At 40.4% G+C, this 24,565-nt stretch overlaps 1 protein-coding gene across 1 annotated transcript in view; it reads left to right on the forward strand.

Moving 5' to 3' along the window:
* The window catches only part of TEK (TEK receptor tyrosine kinase), a 43,770-nt gene extending 24,735 nt beyond the window's left edge, over window positions 1-19,035 (forward strand). Inside the window, exons 6-23 of the mRNA XM_056325089.1 lie at window positions 500-640; window positions 1,364-1,492; window positions 2,552-2,706; window positions 2,994-3,135; window positions 3,517-3,678; window positions 4,517-4,651; window positions 5,428-5,721; window positions 7,036-7,335; window positions 7,834-7,991; window positions 9,226-9,436; window positions 10,392-10,502; window positions 10,827-11,017; window positions 11,384-11,497; window positions 12,352-12,422; window positions 16,438-16,478; window positions 17,600-17,696; window positions 18,179-18,278; window positions 18,390-19,035. Coding sequence (XP_056181064.1) covers window positions 500-640; window positions 1,364-1,492; window positions 2,552-2,706; window positions 2,994-3,135; window positions 3,517-3,678; window positions 4,517-4,651; window positions 5,428-5,721; window positions 7,036-7,335; window positions 7,834-7,991; window positions 9,226-9,436; window positions 10,392-10,502; window positions 10,827-11,017; window positions 11,384-11,497; window positions 12,352-12,422; window positions 16,438-16,478; window positions 17,600-17,696; window positions 18,179-18,278; window positions 18,390-18,464 — 2,627 coding nt within the window. The 3' untranslated portion in view covers window positions 18,465-19,035. The remainder of the gene's footprint in view (window positions 1-499; window positions 641-1,363; window positions 1,493-2,551; window positions 2,707-2,993; window positions 3,136-3,516; window positions 3,679-4,516; window positions 4,652-5,427; window positions 5,722-7,035; window positions 7,336-7,833; window positions 7,992-9,225; window positions 9,437-10,391; window positions 10,503-10,826; window positions 11,018-11,383; window positions 11,498-12,351; window positions 12,423-16,437; window positions 16,479-17,599; window positions 17,697-18,178; window positions 18,279-18,389) is intronic.
* The last annotated feature ends 5,530 nt before the right edge of the window (window positions 19,036-24,565 follow it).

Below are 24,565 nucleotides of genomic sequence, written 5' to 3' on the forward strand. Positions count from 1 at the left end.
ATATGTATCCTAATATTCTGACTGGATTGTAGCTCTGCAAATACTAGAGCTAAGCTATTGGAATAGTTGACATCTGAACCACTCCAGCATAGCATTGGTCTTACCAGAAAAGCGAAAACCTAAGCCTGGCATTTCCACGAAGTTCTAAGAAGACTATTTGGTCTTCCTGGCATTATTTGCCCATTTTATATTTTAAAGGCTTATAAAAAGGATTTACTGCTGAAGCTCTGTCTGCACATACCCAAAGCAATGGATGCTTTGCTCATGAATCTGCACATCTCAGAAAGTTATGTTTGTTTCTGCTGCCTGAACTTAACCACTAGAGCAGCCATGGCTTAAGTTATTATGGATGTTAATGTATCTGGTATCTGCATGGTAAAAATGCTGATTTTTTTATTTTAATTCATGTTTTCTGTTGTCTAAAGCTGTATCATTAGAAGCATTAGCTCTTCTGTGGACTTAATGCTGTTAGACTATTCTTTCCCTCTTCATTCAATAGCTTGTGGAGCCAATACATTTGGCAAAACATGTGAAGAGAGCTGTAAGGAAAACTATGGCTGCAGAAACTATATGTTCTGTCTACCGGATCCATATGGTTGTTCTTGTGCCACAGGATGGATGGGGCTGGAATGTGATAAAGGTATAGTAAAAAACAGGAGGAATGGTGGAGTCCTTTGTGTGCTGCACATAGGAAATACAGAAGAGAACTAATGGAGGAGAATAAAAGACAGGATTTTTTACATTCTGTAAAAGAGGAAAAATAATTTTCACCCATGTCAGAGGACCATGTCAGATTCTCAGAAAAAGGACATAGTAAACTTGAAAACTATTAAAATTATTCTGCAAAATTAATTGATGTTCTACTGAGATGCCAAAAATCCTCTAGCATCTCCAGTCTTGCCATATTTCTACAAGTCGAACTGAGCAATTTGATGCCAAACAGATATTCATTGCTGAGCAATACTAAGCATAATCAGCTATTTCAATTAGACTGCAATGTCTTTGGGACATGAAGCACAAGTTCCTTTATGGATAGGTGTCATCTTGTTCAATGGCCACATACCTGATGAAGCCTTTGGACACTATCACAGCGTAAGTGAAAAAACAGCAGAGACTGAAGAAACTTCTACATTGTCATCTAGTCCACAAATGACAGGCATGGATACAAATGTGCTCTACATTTTTTACATTAGTGTGCTCTCAGGATGCTCTGTGGATGATCAAGCACTAATATATATATAGTTTCAAACTCAAGCCAGCTGAGGGAACTAAAGCCTACTGGAGAATTGATTCATGAGATTGAAAATTGATAGAAAATATTTTCTAGTACCCTTACACTAACTGGAAACATATGTACTTGCAGAATGCAACCCTGGTTTTTATGGGTCGGATTGCAAACTCAAATGTAATTGTCACAATCGAGGGACATGTGACAGATTTAAGGGCTGCATCTGCTCCCTTGGATGGCATGGTCTGCAGTGTGAAAAAGAAGGTAAAGCAAGGTAACACGGTAGTAAACGGCTTTTCCCAGTGTAACTGAAACAGATCTTTATGCTGGTACAGCATTACCGCTGCAGCCTTCCAGCCTGGTATCTTTGCTCTGTTGATTATCTTCCAGGGGGACAGACACTGCTGTACCTCCTTATTGCAATACAGTGTTTTTAAGCCTCTGCCCCATATTCTGCAATTAGCAGGTTTGTACGCTACCATTTCATCTGATCTTGCTTTCATTAGAGGTAGATTTTCAAACCTGGCTCCATAGAATTTGACAATGACCTTAATATCAATTACTGACAAAAGCTGCATGTACTACCTCCACAATCAGGTTTTGGATAGGCTCATGGTACTTTACCATTACCTACCTCTTATTCATCTTCATACAATCATTTCTATACCATGTGCCTCATGATCTGAAATTAACGACTGAGACACAAACACAACCCCAGGGTTTAAAACAGCTCTGTCTCTCTGAAAGTGTTAAACTTGAAAAGCTGAGTACACCTCATTCAGAATCTCATTGGTTTCAGACAAGGTTCACACACAGTATTTTACAATATGCACGCAGCATCTATAATTTCTGCTTAATAAACAAAGTGACAAATCCAGTGTTAACTTGTAAAAGCTTTCAAGTGCAAAAACAAGCAGAGAAATAAGACTGTGATCCACCAGCCAAACTATGCTGTTGTGATCTGACTGCTCTTATAAACAAACAAAATGGAGAGTAAATAGGTAGTGTACATTCAGCACAAAAAGTGTGTATGACTTCAACAGCTACACTGTCTGTGCTTGGAGTGTCAGTGAGAAAGAGAGGAGAAGGGAGAGCAAAACAAAGGAGAGTGGGCACAGGGCTTGTTCTTTCTGACATGACATTTACACTGCTGTAGCAGGGCTGACTTTGATTAAGTGTGATCCTTGTAGATGTTCACATGAATGAAGGGAGACCCAGACACCTATACTACTGGTGCTCATTGTACACCTAAACTTGTTTTGGTGCTGCCTTTTTAAAGTCCTGCTTAAAGACTGACATTAAAATACTATATATCTTCTGTAGGTTCAGCAGATCTTTCACCTCAGATAGAAAACTTACTAGATCCTGTAGAACTCAATTCTGGTGTTGAGTTCAGGCCTTTTTGTATAGCGACTGGGATGCCACTTCCTAAATCTGAAGAATTTAAACTTTTGAAGCAAGACGGAACTGTCCTAAGGGTAGGCTCCTGATTTAATTGCTTCCTATTATTTCTGATGTTTATTTTTTACTTGGTCTGTAGTCAGTGCACACTATGGTTTTCAAGCATAATGTAACATTTCGATATTCTGAGGTACCTCATGAACTCATAAGCACATATGAAACTATGGAATTGACCAGACCGTTGCAGACCATTTCTATTGAAATCACTGAACGCTGGATGAGTTCCTAAACTGTGAGAAAGTCTCATGGGAATCTTCCTACATGCCCACATTTTTCAGGTCCTGTACATCTTTTGTCATTTCAGCCTGCCCTAATTGTTACCAGTAATCGCTCTGAAGCCATGTTTACAATTAATCGAATCCAGCCCCGTGACACAGGAACCTGGGTCTGCAGTGTGCAGACAGTAGCAGGAATGGCAGAGAAACCATTTCAAGTTACAGTCAAAGGTAAAAGCACAAATCTTGTTAAATGTCTTTGCCTCTCTGCTTTTAAGGGCAGCTTTATAGTCAAACATGGCAGAGCTTTCGGTTATCTGCATTGCAAGAAAATGTCTGAACAAGTGTCTACGGTCAGAATATGAGCAGAAAACCTTTGTAAGCAACATACTATTGTGTATTAAAAAAAAAGCGTGGTGGTAGGAATTAGAAATAAATACAAGTTGTTTTTTTTATAAAGATCTAAACCATCAACTTTAGGGTGTAAAGCCCTGTCTACTTCATAAGAGTTTTGAAGAGTATCTCCCATTTTCCTGTTGATCTAGGAAGATACCAGAGTTTTACTGATACAGGGAATTAAAAGGCTGGTTTAATACTTGCATTCTTGCTCAGTTCCTCCTGTGCCACAGTATGCCCCAAGGCTGACAGACAGTGGACATAATTTTCTCATAATTGATATCAATGCTGAGTTACATCTTGGAGATGGACCTGTTGTGTCAACAAAACTCCTGTACAAGCCAGCAAAACGTTACCAGTCCTGGATGTCTGTGGAAGGTAAGAAGGCATTCTTAAATTCCCTTAAGCACAAACTTCAGCTGCATGCTGAAACCTAATGTGGTGTCTGCTCTTGACTAGATCCAAAAGATTCTAAAATGCATAAAAGTTAAATCTTTTATGACTGGATGCATGACTTTTTGCATACCACTATGTATAATGTTATTGTGGATGTGGTACACTGACAGTAGTCAAAAGTGCATGTTCAGTTTTCAGTAACCAAGGACTTCTCCCCTCCTTCCTTAAGATAAACTGTACTCGGTGTTGGGCCCATCTGTTGAAATCTCCTGTGTAAATAGCAGATTTTCAAAAGTAGTGAGCAGGATGGGGGCATCCCGGAGGATCTACAGTCTCTTTTTGTGTCTGTTACACACTCTGGTGAGACAAACATCTTACCTAAGTATTTATCAGGAATGGCACAGGTAAAACGAAGACTTCTTGTGAGTTAGATGACCTCTTACAGCCCTGTTTTACCATTTTATGCAAAGCCTAAAATATTATAGGAAACATTAACAAGCTTTAACAAGTAGCAAACAACTTTTGTTACTAATTTGAGAAAACCCAAGATCTGCATACACAATGCACACTGCCTAAGCAACCAGTCTTGCTCTGTCCTAAAGCAAGGGCAGATGGAAACATCTCTTAGGCTAGGTTGAAGCTCAACTTAAATATAAAGATTTTATACTTCTAAATAGTTTATCTTGGTGAATAAGAAACAAAAGAAGAGTCTAAGTATCTTATCTTCCATGGTTAGTGGTTCAGGAATATTTTCCAAACCTTTTCTTCCTTAACATTTTTCAGCATGGACTATGGCTTTACTTTCTCCTTTTGTTGTCAGTAAAAGGCACAACTAAAAGACTGGACAATCTGGAGCCAAAAACGGAGTATCAGTTTTGTGTTCAGCTGAGTCGGCAAGGGGAAGGAGGGGAAGGCCATCCTGGGCCACAAGCTAGCTTCACGACAGCTGCGCTTGGTAAGTCGTTGCATTGGCTTTTCACAAAAGGGCTGTTTCAGCTGCTTTTCTCTTTAATCGGTTCCCTGATCTCTGCCAGAACACTTTCATTTGAACAAAGAAGGCTGTACTTGAATTCTATGTAGAATCTTTGAAAATAACCTCACACAAAGAAGAAGAAAAAAAGAAGGGAAAACCCCAACCAATCCAGAAGTGAATAAAACCAGAAAGAGACAGAGCTATTATTCTCTCTGATTTGGAGATGAGGGATCTGGGAAAGGAAAATTTATGTAATTTGGATGGCTATGCAGCAGAGTCGGAGATACAATTCACTTCTTTTGCATGCCAGTCCTTCCTCCTAATACTGGATCAGTCCTTCCTCTTAGTATTAGATCAGTTTACTTTAAAAATGGAGATGTCTGAACAAGCAGAAAAGCTTTTAGTCCACCGAGGATACAGTCCAAACTGAATACAGGCATAGAAAATAAATTAGGATTACACCAGGAACTGTTTAACAAGAGAGCAAAAGAGCTGGTTTCTCACATCTAAAAAGCTCATCTGCACCACCAGCTCAGTGAAGAGACCTTTTTCTTGACACAGCAGCTGTTGATAAGATACTTTGGGACTATCAGTACCTCTTAGATGTAATTTCTGCAATTTGGGTTTGGTGGCAGGGAGAATTACCCTTTGCCACCCCAATCTAGGGCAAGTGGTTGGAATCAACTGGTACCCCTATTTTAACTTGCATACCCGACACGCATGAAATGTTGTTCCCTGTCTTATTTGGCTTTTCCAAGGTCTTCCTCCACCAGAAGGTCTCACTCTCTTTCCAAAAAGTATGACATCCCTGAATCTGTCATGGCATCCTTTAACACTGAGGACAGAGGATGATATTCGTGTTGAAGTGGAAAGGAAAAGCGTGAATGACAACGGTGATGAGAGCAGCGTCATTACTCAAGTGCCAGGAAATATGTCCACACTGATCATTAAAGATCTTGAGCCTAGACAGCAATATATGTGCAGGGTACGGGTGAACACCAGATCCCAAGGAGAATGGAGCAACTATCTGTATGCATGGACTTTCAGTGACAGTAAGTAGCTGATTCACATCCTTCTGTTTAATTCTTCCTCTTTCCTCCAGTTATCAGACTGATTGTGACTTGATGACTAAGTTAAATGCAGTCCTTTGTTCTGGTAGCACTCAGTTCCTGGTGATCACTTGTGGTTGTTATTATGAAGATAGCTCAATGTCCAAGGAAATTCTTATGCTGGAAATTATCAGGAACTAATGATTAGTTTAAAAGAAAAAAAAAAGGGGGGGGGGGGGGAAATAAATTAAAAGCTTGGGACTCTGCATCTTCATTTCAGTGCAATTCATGCTTCTAACACACGTAGCATCTTTTTCCTCCTCATAATGGTGAACCCTCAGAGTTCACTACTCCAGGCTCTTTTGTTACTCCAGAAAAACACTCAGACCCTGCAATTCAGCTATGTCAATTCAGAAATAGTCATAGTTAAAGACTGAAGACAAGATACAATGCAAGGTAAAAACTGTATGAGCAAAGAGTAGTTGTGTGCTGCACTGAAGACTAATGACTGCCTTTGAATTCCCCAAGAGTGAGTGGTGTCCTTTCATAATGCCCCAGCAAATGCCCTGTCTGAATGGAGTCCCATCTGCACAGGTGTCCCTCGGAATGGCTGATGGGTGCCACTGCCCATACCACACACTAGAAAGGTGGGCTTCTTCCTCCCTACAGGCCATGTGAGGAGGCCCTCACTGAGATCCTACATGTATTAACAGAAGTGACAATGACTGTCATGGAACACTCCAGCTTTCTGAGCTCTGATGCCAAACTGCACTAAGAAAAATATAAGGGTACTGTTTTCCAGAAGATACTTAGCTTAGTAGTCATGGGCATGTCCACAAATCTAGTACTCACCCCTGCTGGTGGTTTTCTGATGCGATTTGTGGAAATGTTGGTATCAGTTTCCCCTCTTTCTAACAGCCTGTATCCTGGCAGGGAATTGTTCCCTGAAGCAGTGAAAGTATGAGACCTGGGAGTCATATGGGAATGATGATTCAGTATAGCAGGAAATTAACCCTTTCTGCATTAATCGGAATGCAATTGTGTTGTCCTTGTGTACAGCTCAGATAATCTGATCTTCATTCAAGGACAGGAGTATACTGAATGCTGTTCCAACCTCTCTTGGAGGTATAGAGGACTGCAATGTGGGTGACAGCACATCAGGTTCATAAAAAATACTGCATTCAGTCACCATAGCTTGTCAACAAAATTTTGCCTCTGTTTAGTGCAGCAAAAGCACTGAGGAAAGTGTTTGGCTCCCTGTGGGGAAGAGAAAGATGTACACTTCAATGCTTTGTGTGTATTTGTGTTTGTTCTCAGGAATCCCTCCCGCACCATACAACATCAGGTTTTCTAACACCACAGACACATCCTCAGTCATCTCTTGGACAACTGCTGAGGGTCATTCCATCTCCTCCATCATCATCAGCTACAAAATTTATGGGAAGGCTGAGTACAACCACATCGACATTATCATAAAGAACACCAGCATTACTCAATACCATCTCAAGGGCCTTGAGCCAAACACTGTGTACCAGGTTCAGATTAATGCTCAGAATAATATTGGCCTGAGCAACCCAAACACATCGTTTGAACTGAAGACTCTTCCGGAAACTAAAGGTTAGTCATTCCATCATGCTGAGCTTGCACAAGCCATGGCTGGCAGTGCAAACTAGTTAGCTAAGACAAAGTCATAATGTTATTTTTTAATTTTAGGTTTTTTCGCTTTTAATTTTGAGGCACAACAAGGCATCACCAAAATTTGATTCTCAGTTTACTCAGTTCCCAGTCATTGGTGAAGTGACAACACGTAATATTTTTGTGTGTCCACTAGAAAGTGCCCTACAGTTCCTAAATTAAAGGAGCTACATATAATAGGATTATTAAATCACTGAATGTGACCTGAGCTCTGCTCTGCCTGAATTCAGCAGGATCTGCAGTGCTCATACATGTGCAAATCAGAACATCTAATGTCTGTGACATTTTTGGAAAACAAAAGGATGTATCTCTATGCCTGTATACAGCTTACAAGACAAGAGTATTTAGCTATACACTGTTCATATTTTTTTCAGAATTACCTGGAAATAATAACGAACTCTTTATGTGCTTCCTCAACAGCTCCGTATGAATCTAAAGGAGGCAAAATGCTGCTTATTGCTATCCTTGGCTCTGCAGGGATGACCTGTGTAACAATCCTCCTGGCCTTTCTCATTATGCTGCAGTTAAAGCGAGCCAACTTCCAGCGTCGAATGGCTCAGGCTTTCCAAAATGTGGTGGTGGGTTTCTAGCTTTCCTGTGTCAGTGTGGTTGTTAATTTTGGTCCCACCTTTTCCTGTTTTTTCCAATTTATTTTCCTTGGCCTTCCCACTGTCTTCTCTTCACCTGTGCAATTAGTACAGATGTAAAGCTTCTCTGCTACTGACTCCAGAGCTAAAGCAATCACAGTTATAGGTTATGAGGTATAAAACCTGACTTGGAAAAAGTTGCACACCAGTTATCCTTCTCCCTTTTCTACCTTGTCACACTTGTGTACGAGTATAAAGCCAGGCAGAACGGAGGAGCCTGTTCTCCCTCTATGAAGTTGTACCTGATTTTGAAAGCTACCATATTATTTAATGTTGCTTTTGAGCGTCAGCAACTGCTCCACTGGGGACAGCACACCAAGGATCTGTCAATGGCAACATCAAGAGTTCTGGCTATAAGGAAATTGCTGAAGGTTGTAACATCACATAGAGACATCTATATATAAATATACATGTATATATTTGTATCCTGCTGTAGTGTCTCTATCACTCTGCTTTCCAGTGATGTTCTCTCTCTTCAGAGGGGAACCTGTGAAACAGAATGAAGCTGGACCAAAGAGTTCCTACATATGGATCTGCATAGGTTGTTTGATAAATAGGGGGGCAGGGGGCTCTTCTAAAAAGGTGATCAGTCCCCAGGGCCACACAGAATTGCTCCTGCTCCTTGTCCTGAAACTTTTCCGACAGAAGTATTTTATGGGAATGTGTAACTGAAGTAGAGATGTCTCCCCAAGTATGGAGGAAGATCATTTCCTCTCTTTTTTGTTTCCTTGCTTCTTCTTTCCTCAGTCTTCCTACTGAGCCTAATCAGCACAGGATTTAGCCAAGCTTAATATGAGATAAATCTCAAACCTAAGACTTAAAACTGGTTTTGAGATCAGTTTTACCAAATGATTTTTGTTCATCTGCTTCATCTTCAAGGTGATTGTAAAACTGTTCAGGAGGCCTAGGTCTACAAAGGTACACATGCATAAATTAGGAGCCTGAGTAATTTAGTGGATCTGGGCAGAAGTGCTTGACGAAGTCAGTGTCTACACTAGGTATAACTGTCTACTGCACTCCCTCTTGCATAAGCAAGGGATGGATCAGGCTCTGTGTGTGTGTGTGTGTACATGAGTGAGCACACATATATTTGGGGAGTGTAATCAGAGCATTGCTCAGTAAAGTAGAAATCACCGTTCATGTCATTTGCTTAACTCTGTTACAGAGGGAAGAGCCAGCTGTACAGTTTAACTCAGGTACTCTCACCCTGAGCAGGAAAGCCAAAAACAGCCCAGATCCCACTATTTATCCAGTCCTTGAGTGGAATGACATAAAATTTCAAGATGTGATTGGGGAAGGTAACTTTGGGCAAGTCCTGAAAGCACGCATTAAGAAAGATGGCTTACGCATGGATGCTGCGATTAAAAGGATGAAAGGTAGTAAAGATCGGAGACGCTGAGACTAAAGACTTTTCTTGGTTGTTTGTTCCAAGTGTTTCTCTGTCATAAGAAATGCTTAGTAGCCCTCTCCTAAAGCTAAAATGAATACTCAAAGTTGCTAGTGAAATCATATCAGCTGTCACTAGGCTAAGATTTGTGTCCTGGCAAAGACTGTATTTCTGCATGGTCCAGTTGGTTTATATTTATCTTTACTTGTTGATATCATTAACTATTCTGTATTTTTCAATTCGTAGATCAGTATGAACTTCAGCGTGAGTTCATCTGCAAAATGGGAGCCATTAAAAGATTCATTTAATAGAGAAGAGCACAGAGCTACCCTTGGGGCACAACATTTGCTCATCTTGCTTTACCTTAGCTATTCAGAGACAATGTACCTGTGCATCTACAGGATCTACATCTACATCTATGACAATCACTCATTTTCATTGTACTCTTCAGATGTGACTGCCACATTCTAGAGAGAACTGTAATGCATAGCATACGCCAGGAATGTATATATTTTCTTGCATTTCACGAGGTCATGATCTAGGCAAACTGGCAGACACTCAAGTATGATGATCATTTAAAAAAGGCAAAGTCTGCATACAGGCAGTTATAGTCAACAGCACACATAAGGAAATATTTTAGACAGCTAGTTTTCATATCTGCTATGACATTCTTACATTCTCAAATAATAAGGGAAGTGGCATGGTATATTAAGATGATTTCTTTCTCTGCAGATGGCTGCTACAGACATTAGGTTCTCTATTTCCTTTGATTGAAAAATCTTACTCTTTTTCAGCACATACTAATGTGTCTTAAGAGTTTTTCTTTTTCTGTTGGGGCTGAAGAAGTAGTGCCTCAAAGAACCCAGAGTCCTCACATTTAACAACAATATGATCATGAATTCAGTTCGAAGGAAAACATAAATACATGTTTATTTGATTTTCAGACTACGCCTCAAAAGATGACCACAGAGACTTTGCTGGAGAACTTGAAGTTCTTTGTAAACTTGGTCATCATCCCAACATCATAAATCTTTTGGGAGCATGTGAACATCGAGGTAAGATGCTCTTGAGTGTATGGACTTCAAAAATTACTTTTAAAAACCCCAGACCGTGCAGCCCATAGAAACACCAGCTTATAAGTAGATCTTCCTAAAACATTTGTAAAAAAATGAAATAAACTTGTTTATCTACAAACCCACATTAATCCTTCAGAAAAAATGCTCGTCAAGAGCTCTGCACCTAAGAATTATGATGTTTGATATTTCCGTCTAGTCTCTTCTATGTTTATTTCTTTTTCCCTCAGAGCAGTGCAAACATCCAAATACTATTACTGACCATCTTTCACCCTGTGATATACTCACCATCTGATGTTTCATTAGGATATCTTTATCTTGCTATTGAATATGCCCCCCATGGAAATCTACTGGACTTCCTTCGGAAAAGCAGAGTTCTGGAGACAGACCCAGCATTTGCTATTGCCAACAGTACTGCCTCTACACTTTCCTCTCAGCAACTTCTCCATTTTGCAGCAGACGTCGCTAGAGGAATGGACTACTTGAGCCAGAAACAGGTCAGTCTTAAACTCTCTACCCACTGAAGGCACAGCAATTAATTTTTCAGGGACTGTGACTTTTAGTAAAATCAAAGTAATATTTTAGTTTGAGCTTCTATAGCACCCACTAGATTAGTTTTATCATCACTATCAAACACTAGGTCATGGGGAATCAAGGAAGAGACATTAAAACTTAGAAACAACATGGTAACTAACTGCTTTCATCTTCAGATAAAGTTTAAAATGTTTTTGGTATTGACATACCAAAGCAGTTTTGGTTTTTGTTCTTATTCTGACTGTTTATAATTTTCAGTATAGCACTAAAATAATACATATAAAGCTTACAGATACTGTGGTGATTCCCTTTTTTTTTTTTTTTTTAAGTTTATTCATCGAGATTTGGCAGCAAGAAACATCTTGGTTGGAGAAAATTATGTTGCAAAAATAGCTGACTTTGGCTTATCAAGAGGTCAAGAAGTTTATGTTAAGAAGACCATGGTAAGGATTAAAACAAACTAATATAGTCTATTTTCCTCATTTTTTGTTTTCTTGTTTCTTACTATTGTTTTCATATGAAGAAAAATACAGACTTATTAGATACTACAAAAACTGATTATTTAAATATTCTATATTAACATGTATTTATATTAATATTCTGTTCATTCATATGTATACATTACTTGTAAATCAATTCTATACCATGGTCATAATATACGATATAATTGAAAATTACTTATATGAATCTGGATGGTGGTTAAATAACAATTTTGTGGCCAGTTATGAGATGCAATAAAAGTGTGCTATAAAAAAACCCCATATAATATGTATTTGACATACGAAGAGGATATATACGTGTGTGTAGATCTGCACAGGTATGAAAATAATATTTTCATCCCAGAATTTGTCCAGCTGAGACAAGCTGGTCCAAGTCTATTGAATGGGGCCAAAGTTAGTAAGATGATAAGCAGAGGTATGTCAGGATCTCTGGGCTGAAAAAATAGCTTTCCAGGGCAAATGCTTAGAAAGGTCTGAAAGAGGAAGATGTGTGATAAGCATCATGTAGTCATAGACCAGGAATAACACCAGGTAGTCAAAGGCACAGGTTTGGTCAGAAGTCCCTCAGGAATTATTTCCATTTCCTCTTTATGCTGGCTGGATAAATTTTCTATTATCTTTCATGTGTACTGTACCTTGGGCAAGTAAATGCACAACTTAAGTTTGTTTAATTGATAAAGCTTGCTTTCATGAAGTCAGTTTTCATTAGGCTAACACACAGAACAATTGTTGGGGTATAAATTGCAATATTGCTATTCCAACCACCAACAAATAAACTTTCATGAAATAATTTTCAGGGACGGCTTCCAGTGCGATGGATGGCAATTGAATCTTTGAATTACAGTGTTTACACCACAAACAGTGATGTGTAAGTATGTGTTTAAATGGTCTTTTTTTTAAATAAAGAAATATTTTTCAATATCAAGGGAAGTCTTACAGCCAGGATGAGACATTCACTCTTGACTCAAAACACCCAGTAGCTGTGTCAGCATAAGTGAGCAGCAGGAGCAAAAATAAAACCCACAACAAAAAGTTACTTTCATTTCATCATCAGTGTCTGAATAAGTGCTATTTTCACAAGCTAATTGGATTTGAACCACTGCTGTAGTTATAGTTCTCATTTGAAATCAGAAAGCTGATGGATACTAGGGAAATCTAGAGAAACTCAGTACCTTAGTCAGGAAATTTAAAGAGATATTTGGCAAACCAAATCTGTAATAGCAGCATTTACTGAGAGCTCACCGTCTAGGAAAGGTCTCTTGTTGGTGGACTGACAGTCAATTGATTTTGCTAAAGATCTCAGTCCTGCTTTCTGATTCTACAAACACTGTCACGGAATCACAGAATGGTCAGGGTTGGAAGGGACCTCTGGAGATCATATAGTCCAGGGGTCCTCAAACTACAGCCTGCAGGCTGGATACAGCCCCCCAGAGTCCTCAGTCTGCCCCCAGTATTTACAGAACCCCCCACCAGGGGTTGGGGGAAACCAAGCAGCTGCAGATGACTACCTGCCATTGCACCCACACCAACCCCCTGGTTAAACAGTTTGAGGACCCCTGATATAGTCCAACCCCCTGCTAAAGCAGGTTCACCTGAGGCAGGTTGCACAGAATTGAATCCAGGTGGGTTTTGAATGTCTCCAGAGAAGGAGACTCCACAGCCTGTCTGGGCAGCCTGTCCCAGCTCTCTCTCACCCTCAAGGTAAAGAAGTTCTTCCTCATACTCAGATGGAACTCCCTGTGCTGCAGTTTCTGCCTGTTACCCCTTGTCCTGTCACTGGGCACCACTAAGAACAATCTGGCCCCATCCTCTTGACACTTGCCCTTGAGATATTTGTATGTGTGGATAAGATCCCCTCTCAGCCTTCCCTTCTCCTGGGGAAACAGGCCCAGCTCTCTCAGCCTGTCCTCACAAGGGAGATGTTCCGGTCCCCTCATCATCTTTGCAGCCCTCCACTGAACCCTGTCCACCAGTTCCCTGTCCCTCCTGAACTGGGGAGCCCAGCACTGGGCACAGCACTCCAGATGGGGCCTCACCAGGACAGGGCAGAGGGGAGGATCACCTCCCTCCACCTGCTGGCCATGCTCCTCCCAATGTCCCCCGGGATCCCACTGGCTCTATTGGCCACCAGGGCACACTGCTGGCCCACGGGCACCTCGCTGTCCACCTGCACTCCCAGGTTCTTCTCCACAGAGCTGCCTTCCAGCAGGTCACATCCCAGCCTCTGCTGGTGCATGGGGTTGTTCCTCTCAAGTTGCAGGACCCTCCACTTGCCTTTGTTGAACCTGTTCATCAGGTTCCTCCCCATCCAACTCCCCAGCCTGTCCAGGTCTCGCTGGATGGCAGCGCAGCCTTCTGGTCGGTCAGCCACTCCTCCCGGCTTTGTATCATCAGCAACTTGCTGGGGGTGCGCTCTGCCCCTTCATCCAGGTCATGCATGAATAAGTTGAACAAGACTGGACCCAGCACTGACCCCTGGGGAACACTGCGAGCTACTGGCCTCCAGCCAGACTCTGTGCCATGGATCACAACCCTCTGAGCTCTGCCATTCAGCCAGTTCTCAATGCTCCTCACTGTCCCCTCATCTAACCCACACTGCCTGAGCTTGCCTATGAGGATGTTGCGGGAGACAGTATCAACAGGTTTTCTGAAGTCAAGGTAGACAACATCCACTGCTCTCCCCTTATCTACCCAGCCAGTCATTCTCATAGAAGGTTATCAGGTTGGCCAGGCATGACTTCCCCTTGGTGAATCCATGTGACTGTTCCTGATAACCTTCTTTTCCTTCCCATACTTGAAGATGACATCTAGGATGAACTGTTCCATCACCTTTCCAGGGATGGAGGTGGAGCTGACTGACCTGTAGCTTCCTGGGTCCTCATTCTTGCCATTTTTGATGACTGGAGTGACATCAGCTTTCCTCCAGTCCTTAGGCACTTCTCCTATCCTATCTGATGTTCCAAAGATGATGGTGAGTGGCTTGGCAATAACATCTGCCAGCTCCTTCAGCACTTGGGGGTGAATCTCACCGCAGCCAGTGGATTTGTGGCTGTCAGGTTTGCCTAAATGACACCATTATCCTCCTCAACCAAGGGAGGATCTTCCCAAGGAATCTTCCTTTTCCTAGACCTTCTCTCATGCCTTCAGGGTCTGGGATTTCTGAAAGATGATTTTGGCAATAAAGACTGAAGCAAAGAAGGCACTCAGTAACTCCACCTTCTCTGTGTCCTTTGTCACCAGGGCACTAACCTCATTCAACCTCCCTAGTCATGCTTTTGCTACTGAAGTACTTGCAGAAGCTCTTCTTGTTGCCCTTGACATCCATCACCAAATTTAGTTCCAAATGGCCCTTAGCCTTCCTCATTGCAACCCCTGCATATTCTGACAGCGTTCCCGTATTCCTCTCCAGTGGCCTGACCCTTTTTACACATTCTGTAAACTTCCTTCTTCTGTTTGAGTTTTGCCAGAATCTCTTTGCTCCTCCATGCAGTCCTCCTGCCCCCTTTGCTTGACTTCTTACTCATGGGGATGCACTGATCTTGAAACTGGAGGAAGTGATGCTTGAATATCAGCCATCTCTCTCGGACACCCCTCTATCTTCTAGGGCCCTAACCCATGGAATTCCTCCAAGGAAGTCCTTGAAGAGCCAAAGTTAGCTTTCCTGAAGCCCAGGGCTGCAGACCTATTTAGTGTCCTACTACCTCTGTACAGGATCCTGAACTCCACCACCCTGTGGTCACTGCAGCCAGGGCTGCCCTCAGCCTTCACGTACACAGCCAGCCTTTCTTTGTTTGTGAGTACAAGGTCCAGCAGCGCACCTCGCCTCATTGGCTCCTCCACTACCTGCAGCAAAAACTTATCATCAGCACTCTGCAGGAATCTCCTGGACTGTGTGAGCCCAGCTGTGCTGTCTTTTCAGCAGGTATTGGCGTGGCTGAAGGCCCCCATGAGAGCCAGGGCCTGTGACGGTGAGGGTACCTCCAGCTGTCTGTAGGAGGCCTCATCGATTCCCTCTTCTGATCAGGTGGCCTGTAGCGAGGACCCCCAACAGCGTCACCCATGTTGGCCTGCCCCTGAATCCCTACCCATAAGCTCTCAGCGGGCTCTGCACCCACCCCTAGGCAGAGCTCCATACATTCCTCCTACACACAGAGCTACTCCACCACCTCACCTTGCTGGCCTGGCTTTGCTGGAAAGCACACAGCCATCCATGCCAGCATTCCAGTCACACGAGCTACCCCACCGTGTCTCTGTAACTGCAGTGAGATCATGGCCCTGCAACCGCACACAGATCTCTGATCCTTCCTGTTTATCCCCACGCTGCCGGCCTTGGGGTACCGGCATTTCAGAGAGCTGGTCAAGCACACGGGTTTCCCAGGAGGGGTGCAAGAGGGTCCACCACAGCCATGCACACCCTCGAGGTGGTTGGTCTTCTGGTTCTCATCTTGGGAGGCAGCTAAGGAACATGTATCACTGCTGTAGTTGGCCTGGATTATCCCCCTTTTGGATGTGATAGTGTGAGCGTGGATACTTTGGACCTTTCCCTGCATTATCCTTCAGTTTAAAGCTCGCTCCACCAAGCTGGCCAGCCTGCTGCCAAAGATTCCCTTGCCTCTTCTAGGCAGCAGGATCCCATCCCTCACTAACAGGCTATAGTTAAAGAATGTCTCATTGCCACAGAAGCCAAAACCCTCATGACGACACCCGTTGCAAAGCCAGAAGCCGAAGTTCTTATCATTATGCAAATCTAATAAAAAAGATAGAAAAGAATGACTCACACTAAGGGTCCGTGTTCTTCGAATACTAGCAAAAAATATAATTGAAATTAAAATATGAAATCTTGTTGCATTTTTGTTGCACTCCACAATATCCCTCTGTTGCAGATGGTCATACGGTGTCCTGTTATGGGAAATTGTTAGTTTAGGTAAGTACCTGAATTTTTTACTGCACAACTAAACCAATCTGAGCCAAGCCAGCTCATTCACTCAGTCTGTTAAAAAATTATTGCTTTGCAGCATATTTCAATTGTTTCTGTTTCATTCTATTGAATTTTATTTAGCTTCAGTATGCTTGGAAATGCAGTCATCACATTTTCAGGTACAATCCTAAATGAGAAAATCATAATGACCATGTTTCTATTGCAATATAAAACCTAAGCCATATCTAAATATAAAATCCATCATATCACATGATTTATAGCCTAAGCCAATATGTTATGTTTGGTGGCTTTTCCTCAGCCTTCCTAGGTTTTAAATGAAGACTTACATTTTAATGCCGGGGTTTTTTTTTTCTTTTTTTTTGGTGGCACGGAGTGGTGGTGGGAGGTTAACAACTCCTACTCCAACTATTATCAAAGAAAATTTTTGAACAGTAATCTTCAAACAAAATTTAGATTTCATTTCTGCATACACTACTATTCATCATTTATATGATACAGCCTCACACCGTTCATAGCCTTTGTGATTTGCCTCAGTGTGCCCACAGTCTGCTGGCGAAGACGCATACTGACGGAGATGTACATTGCATACCGGACTAATTGTGAACTCTTGCTTTCTAAATTGTTCCCATCTTTCCTTACTAAATGGGTTTGCACTAGATATGGATGGGAACTAACAGATTGCAGCATGGAAAATCAAGAGTCTAAGCAACCAAATATTTGCAAAAAGGGGCAAAGTCAGCTGGACAGTAATACTGGATCTTACCAATGCCATGCTAACAAAGGAATGACCTGCCTATTGCTGTCAAAGGCATTGCAAAAGCAGTTTAAGTACAATCAGATGCAGGCCCTCAGAGCTGTAGAGAAATGTAGGCCAGCCTCACAGATGGTAAAAGTTTATGCTTGGTTTTATTTTTCTTTTCAATACTGTGCACTAAACAGTGTGGAAACATTAACAACAAAAACGTAGATGCAAAAGATTCCCTAAAGTTAGACTAATTTACCTGTTATTAAGTCAGTAATTTTTTTTTTTCATTTCTGCTATGAAATTAAACTTTGTTTTATTAAAAACGCCTTGTATTCATGACAATGGTTAAACACTGCTTTAGGTGGAACACCATATTGTGGAATGACATGTGCAGAACTCTATGAAAAACTGCCTCAAGGGTACAGACTGGAAAAGCCTCTCAACTGTGATGACGAAGTGTAAGTAAATGCCTCGGCCAAAAAAACTGAAACAGCGTAACACAACATCTGCTATTGGAAATATATGATGTCTACAAGAGACAAATAAAATAAACAGTTTTTCAGGAAAACATAAAAATTACATTTTAAAAAGCCCCAACATTTTAAAAAGGGTGCACAAGTGGAAATAATTACTTCAGTCCTTTTGTACCTAGCATGCACTGTTATTTGCCATGAACTCTTTCCCAGGCGCTTTGCCTCTGCCAGATACCCTGTTCTTTACACAACATGGCTGAGCTTTAGCTGAAAGAGACCTTTTCAATTATTCCAGAGAAAAACAAAATTCTTTTCAGGCAGCGACCAGCTGTGGAAAATATAACTCCAGCTATGCATAAATCCCTTTTCCTTTGAAAAATATATGTACACAATCTTCCAATAAACATGAATTTGTAGCTTTAACCTATGTATCTAAACTGTCAAATGTTGGTGTTCGACTTTTAAAGGTATGACTTAATGAGACAGTGCTGGAGAGAGAAACCATATGAAAGACCATCATTTGCTCAGATATTGGTGTCACTGAACAGGATGTTAGAAGAAAGGAAGGTAAGAAAGGATCCCTAGAAAAGATTTAGGCCATGAATAACATCAATATCACTTAGGACTCCTGAAGTAATACACCTTGCATCACACTCTTTCTGTTTATTTCCTTTCCAGACCTATGTGAATACTACCTTATATGAGAAGTTTACTTATGCAGGCATTGATTGCTCCGCTGAAGAAGCTGCTTAAGACAGGAGAAATCTTCATTCATCAATTATGTATTGAAAAAACACAGAGCTCTGTCTGCTGGAGCCCAAAATATCATGTGCTGTGTAGAACTGTGTATAGCTTTAACTGTATATAATACAGTAATACTGTCTTACTACAGATATGTATGTGTACATCACCCTGTAACCTCTGCCTCCACAGGCTGTAGAAGTGTATATACTGTGCAGAGTAGGAATAGACTGAAGTCATGACATCTGCTGTTTCATATGTAGGGCTTTCTTTTTTTCTTAGTCATGTAGATATGGTGTATACATACATATTGTAATGCATTAGGTTTTGCCATCTTAAATATTTTTGATACTTTCCAAGAGCTACTTATAGCAAAGTGGGGATCTTATAGCAGTATTTCCAAGAGCTACTGATAGCAAAGTGGGGATATTATAGCAGTATTTCATAGACATTTCATTGTGCTTCAAACAAAAATGCTGAGCTCAATGCAACAGTTGGAGTTGCAAGCAGATGTCAATCCAGTATGTTTACCAAGGATAATTAAGATTCTTATTTGAATATTAAAGTGAGCTAGTCAAAACAAGCTGGTCAAAAATTCTATTTCTCTTTCATTGTCCACTTTAAAAATCAGTGTTTGCCTGTATGCAAAATAAGAATATATTTTGAAGTGTTTAGTGCTATCAAAGGCTGCCATACAGCAATTAGCATGAAGCATAGGGTTGAGGAATATACTACATATTGTAAAACACATTTTTACAGTTAACCTGGATATACATGAGGCTTATTTGATTTGTATTTCTATTAATAATTTCACTGCATAATTATAAATTACTGCCTATAATATACAATCAGGGTTTACTTACTTTTGCTTATTTTATCACTTATGAGTCTGTAGTGTGGTATGGCTTTTTAAAAATGCTGTACTGAAATGCTTCAAAACAATGATATTTGGCCTGCCAGAAAGATCTTCTAGTCCTTAGATAGACAAACAGGGGCAGATTGACCTGAGCATTGGGTATCTTCAACCATATGGGATCCTGTGGATTTACCCTATTCAGACTTCACATACCAGCTAACCTCGTGCTTCACACATACGTTCCCTGTCATCCTTCCACAATTCACTAGCTCATAATTGACCATCAGACCACAGTGACTTTCTAGCTGGGTGGATCACGTCACCCCACAAGACCTGCAGGAAGATGCTAGACAAAGAAAGAGGAAAAGGTTTCCCCTTCTGACACTTAGTTTGCAGGTGTGTATATGGTTGGTTACAAGGTAAGGATAGCACAGCAGAGTATAGAGTAACATTACTGACAGCACCAGGCTGACTTAAATAGGAGAAGCACCAAGCCTTATTAAAAGGCAGTAAGTCAACAAGCAGAAATTTGTGCATTCATGCTTTCTCCTTGCTGTACATTTTAAGCTTCAGAAGCAGACACAGTGAAATTTTCCCATTAGATTTTCCTTTAGGTATCACTAGCAGGAATTGTCACTGCATTTTATGCATTTGCTGGTGTGCGTTCAAGATCAGAAAACATAAAATTCTAAGCTTCTGTGAACCCAGATATAACAATATTATTCAGTGGTGGTGTACGGTTCCATAGTTAGAAGTACAGAACAGCAAAGTAGGAAGTTGAAATGTCAGAAACTTTACCATACTCTGTTGGTACACACATCTCCTCCTTCTCTGAATATAATATTTTATTTAATACAGCTGTCATTTAACTATCAAGTACATTTCATTCTTTTTTGCCATACATGTTAATCTGCCAAAATGTAACATTCTTTTCCTTTTTGAAATTTATTAGAACACAGTAAAGGCAAGTAGTCACATCTTTAAAACAGTTACAAAAAACAGTTAAAACCCAGCTAAAACCAGGCTTCAAACAGTTCATTTTCTGAGAGCAAATAAGTCACTTTCTAAGCTGTGTCCAGTCAAAATTGAGCTTGCACTGAAGAAGTTTAGCGGTGTTGCCTGTACACGCTGAAGAGGTGTTGTATTCTTCAGATGATCCTGTTACTCCAGAGAGTCTAAAGACAGATTTAGAAGAAGTTCATGGTCAGAGACACTAAGAAATATCTAGAAGAACTAGGTTTATAGTGGTCATTCTCCCAGAAACTGAAGTTAAAACTATCCAGCTTTGAAATCACACAATGCTGAAGTCAACATAAGGCATTTTTTAATTCTCTTTCTTTTCACCTAGGTAGTGTAAGATAAATTAAACTAAGTGACAATAACTCAGCTCTACCACAAGTGACTCAGCCTGGGTTTTAAGCATTGACCAAAGACAGAGCTCTGAGCAAACAGATATTGCTGTTGAAGAAGTAGGGAGACATCATGTTGGCTCTCCTCCAACTTTTTTTACAGTAAGTTTTAAAACCTGTGTTTCTTAAAGCAGTTGCAGGACTTCAAAGAACTAATAGGAATCAAAAACGTGTCTTCCAGGTCTCAATGACAAAAGCCAATAGAAAGACCAAATACACGTGATCTGCACTAAATACAGCCAAATCCTGTTAAGCTGTACAGGCTGATGGCCTCAATACACGGCTTATGACTGTACTGTTTTTCTGTGGAACAGAATTTATAGATGAAATTTGCATTTGCTTCTATTTATTCCCCTTTAGGGAATTTAGCAAATTCTGGGAGGTTTAACTTAATTAACTTGTTGTTTTAAGGAAGGGGGGGAAAGTCCTCAAATGTGGAAAAAAACCAAACTGAGGTGGGCAAGAAGAAAAAACTTTCTAACTGGACCTTTAAGAACAAAAGCTTTATTCCTGATTGAGAGTCTTTGATTTATATTGCTACAAATAGACATCTAAAGAGGTACGTTTCTTCTTATATAGTTATCTGCCAATTTATTAATTCTAATCCTGAAGTATTATAAACTAATTTACACACCTTATATCATAGTCCACAGCTTTACCATCTGGGTTAACAAACATATCACAGGAAACCTGTAGCTTAGCATCAACCACTGTCACTCTGTTAGTTTCAAGCTGTGGGTTGTGCAACACTGAAGAAAAAAAGTAAATTTAAAGAGCATTTACACAGCAATGATGTTTCCTTACATTATGTAAGTACAGAAAGCAGGACTGGATACCAGGTCAACAGATCCAAACAATTTTGCTCACTGCATATTCAACGCTAAAGGTCTAGCGTGCCACTAGAGTGACTAGTCAAACTGAAGGTCTGGTCATGTGGGGTGACTAGTCACAGCTTTGCAGACCCCTCAGGGACACGAGTTCCAAACTACTACAGGTAGGAAGCTGCTTCATAAACAGCAGTATAGTTTCCTATTAACTGAACCAAACTTTTTATGTTGCTTATACTGTCTTGCAGTCCAGAGTATATGCACCATAGGATCCATCAAAAGGCAGTTATTTAATTAATGCCTTCATGAAGCCTTTCAGTTTCTCCATTCTCCCATCTTGAACATGAAGCTGCAAAGTTTCTGTTACTATTTCAATGCAAGTTTGCCGGATATATTTTACCTAAATTTCCAGACAGTTTCTCTAACAGACTCAGGAACATATAACTAATACTCCATGTTGGTATTTGCCACATAATTTACCAGACATTAGTAAGTAAACCTAAGAGGTTTATACCAAGCCATTTGCAGAAAGCTATGACCCTACATTAAGCCAAAAGGACTCAGAAAGCACAACTGAGATACTGCATTATGTAAAACTTCTGAGAACGTCACTCCTACATTTGCAATCTGACATCCAGCAGACCCAACTACTCTCTCACAACAGCTGCAGTGTTTTTCCATGCTACCAGGAACTGTCAAAAAGAGAAGCTGAAAACTGAGCAGTTTTTGCAGCAACTAGCAATGGCAAAATCAAATCAGTACCCTCATTCCTTCTCTCAATTTTATTTTTCCATTTTATTTTGGGACTTTAGTATGGAAAGAAGCAGATCCCACCTACAGGTCCCACCTATGCAGAGATGACAAACTGTACATCATTCCTTCCTAAGACAAGGTTTTAATTTAAAAAAAATAAAACAGTGAATGGGAGACAGAAAGTTGTAATATACTCTAGAATGTTCTCCCTGAGGGAAATATTTAATGTAACTTCTGAGTATTTAAGGTGTCTCTCAGAAAAGAATAAGGTTCACTTGGATGTCAGTGCAAGGTCACAAAATGAACATTTTTCTACAGTCTTCCCATATGATTTTATTGACATCAGCTTTGCTCAACTTATGGCTTATTCAGAGAAAACAGGCTTTACTAACCAGCCGCATTCCCAAAAGAACAGCTGACTGTATCTCAGCTGAACCTTGTGCAAAAAAAGTTTTGTACTCTGATCTTGTTCACTTTTGATGTGATTTAACAGATTCCACAAGATTGAATGCCAAGATTACCCACCTTTTTGTTCCAATACTCTACCAGAATGATAGTCGCATTCCTCATTACCTCTGTGTTCATTACCTGAAGCAGCAACAGTGTATACTTCACCACAGCTAAGGCAGACTCTTTTGAAAGCTAAAAAACCAATAAACAGAGCATCATTCCTAGCTGACTTGCTATAAAGCTAAAAAATGCTGAATTGAAGTATAAAAAGTTACATAAACAGTACTTGTGAGAGCGGAGTATCAATACATAAGCAGCCTCCCAAGATTAGCGATGTATTAAAAAAAAAGGTTCTTCTATAGCACAATAAGAAAGTTAAGTTTACCTTCAGCTTTTCATTTCAACAAACATTTTCATAGAATCCTAGAATTGTTTAGGTTGGAAAAGACTTTTAAATCACCAAGTCCAGCTGTTAACCATGTCCTTAAGTGCCACACTTACATGTCTTAAACAGCTCCAGGGATGGTGACTCAACCCCTTCCCTGGGCAGCCTGTTCCAGTGCTTGATTACCCTGTAAGTGAAGAAATTTTCCTAATATCCAACCTAAACTTCCCCTGGTGCAACTTGAGGCTACTTCCTCTTGTGCTGTCGCTTGTTACTTGGGAGAAAAGACAGACCCCCAACTGCCTACAGCCTCCTTTTGGGGAGTTGCAGAGAGCAAGAAGGTTCCTCTCATGGCTGAAATAAGCCCATTTATAAGCTAAAGTGGACAACTGACATCTCCTTTCCCCCTTTTTTACTGCTTTCCTCCTTTGACTTTATGGATCCAGTGTCACTGGAAAATCTGCTGTTACTAAGTCACCCTGAAGTCAGGAAAACATATTTTTTAGCATTTCTTCTCAATTTTACATTTCCAGTTAATATTTTAAGCCAGTATTTATAAATTAAAATATCATTTTATTTCATTATAAGTTTCTACAAAGAGTAGCTATAGAGGTTTTCCTTGGTTGAATAAAAAAAGTGGTCTTCTGCTCAAAGTTATGTGAGATATCAAGACTATTTTTTTAATTTCTTTTTTCTTAGAAAAGGTTCAGTCCTTCAGCAAGCACTAGCAATGCAGTCATGATTTAAGTCACACTCTCCATCTGGCATTTGTTTCAGGCAGTACTTCACTCAGAGCATAAACTAAGGACCCAATGAATTAGTCTGAAAAAAATGAGGTTATTTTTAGGAACTTATAGCCTTCATTAACAATGCAGTGTGGAAGTTTTGCTTATCACAATATGCTTATTTTTAAATCCAGCATAGAATTTTAAATCATCACATTCAAAAATCCGTCAGTAAGTTAAGTTAACCATAGCACTGTCGCACCCAAATAGATCCAGTTACAAAGATGCATAGAGTGTATCAAACAAGAAATGATAAGTCTATACCACATTTTTTCCCCAGGGAAGATCCTTTAAGAGCAGCATTTAAATGTGTGCTACTACCAAGAGAAAGGTAATTTTGCACAAAGGAAACAAAGGCTGTGTGTGTAGTTATCACAGCCTAGTCTCACCGTTATTGGGGCATGCATTATACCATTTAGGAAGCAAGAAGGTACATACTGGAGATAGGAAGCGTGAAGTAATCCAGATGTAATACTACAGAAAAATATTAATAATCAAACTGACAGAAGCCATACCATTTGACATTCTTAATTAGAAAGCAAAACTCAGATCATGTAATTTGTCTGACTCCAGGGAGCTTCAGTGAACTCTGCTTTCTCAAAAACAACCAAAAAACCCAAAACAAACAAAAAAACCCCACCAAAATCC

This window comes from Falco biarmicus, chromosome Z (genome assembly GCF_023638135.1).
Source record: "Falco biarmicus isolate bFalBia1 chromosome Z, bFalBia1.pri, whole genome shotgun sequence".
NCBI classification, from domain to species: Eukaryota; Metazoa; Chordata; class Aves; order Falconiformes; family Falconidae; genus Falco; species Falco biarmicus.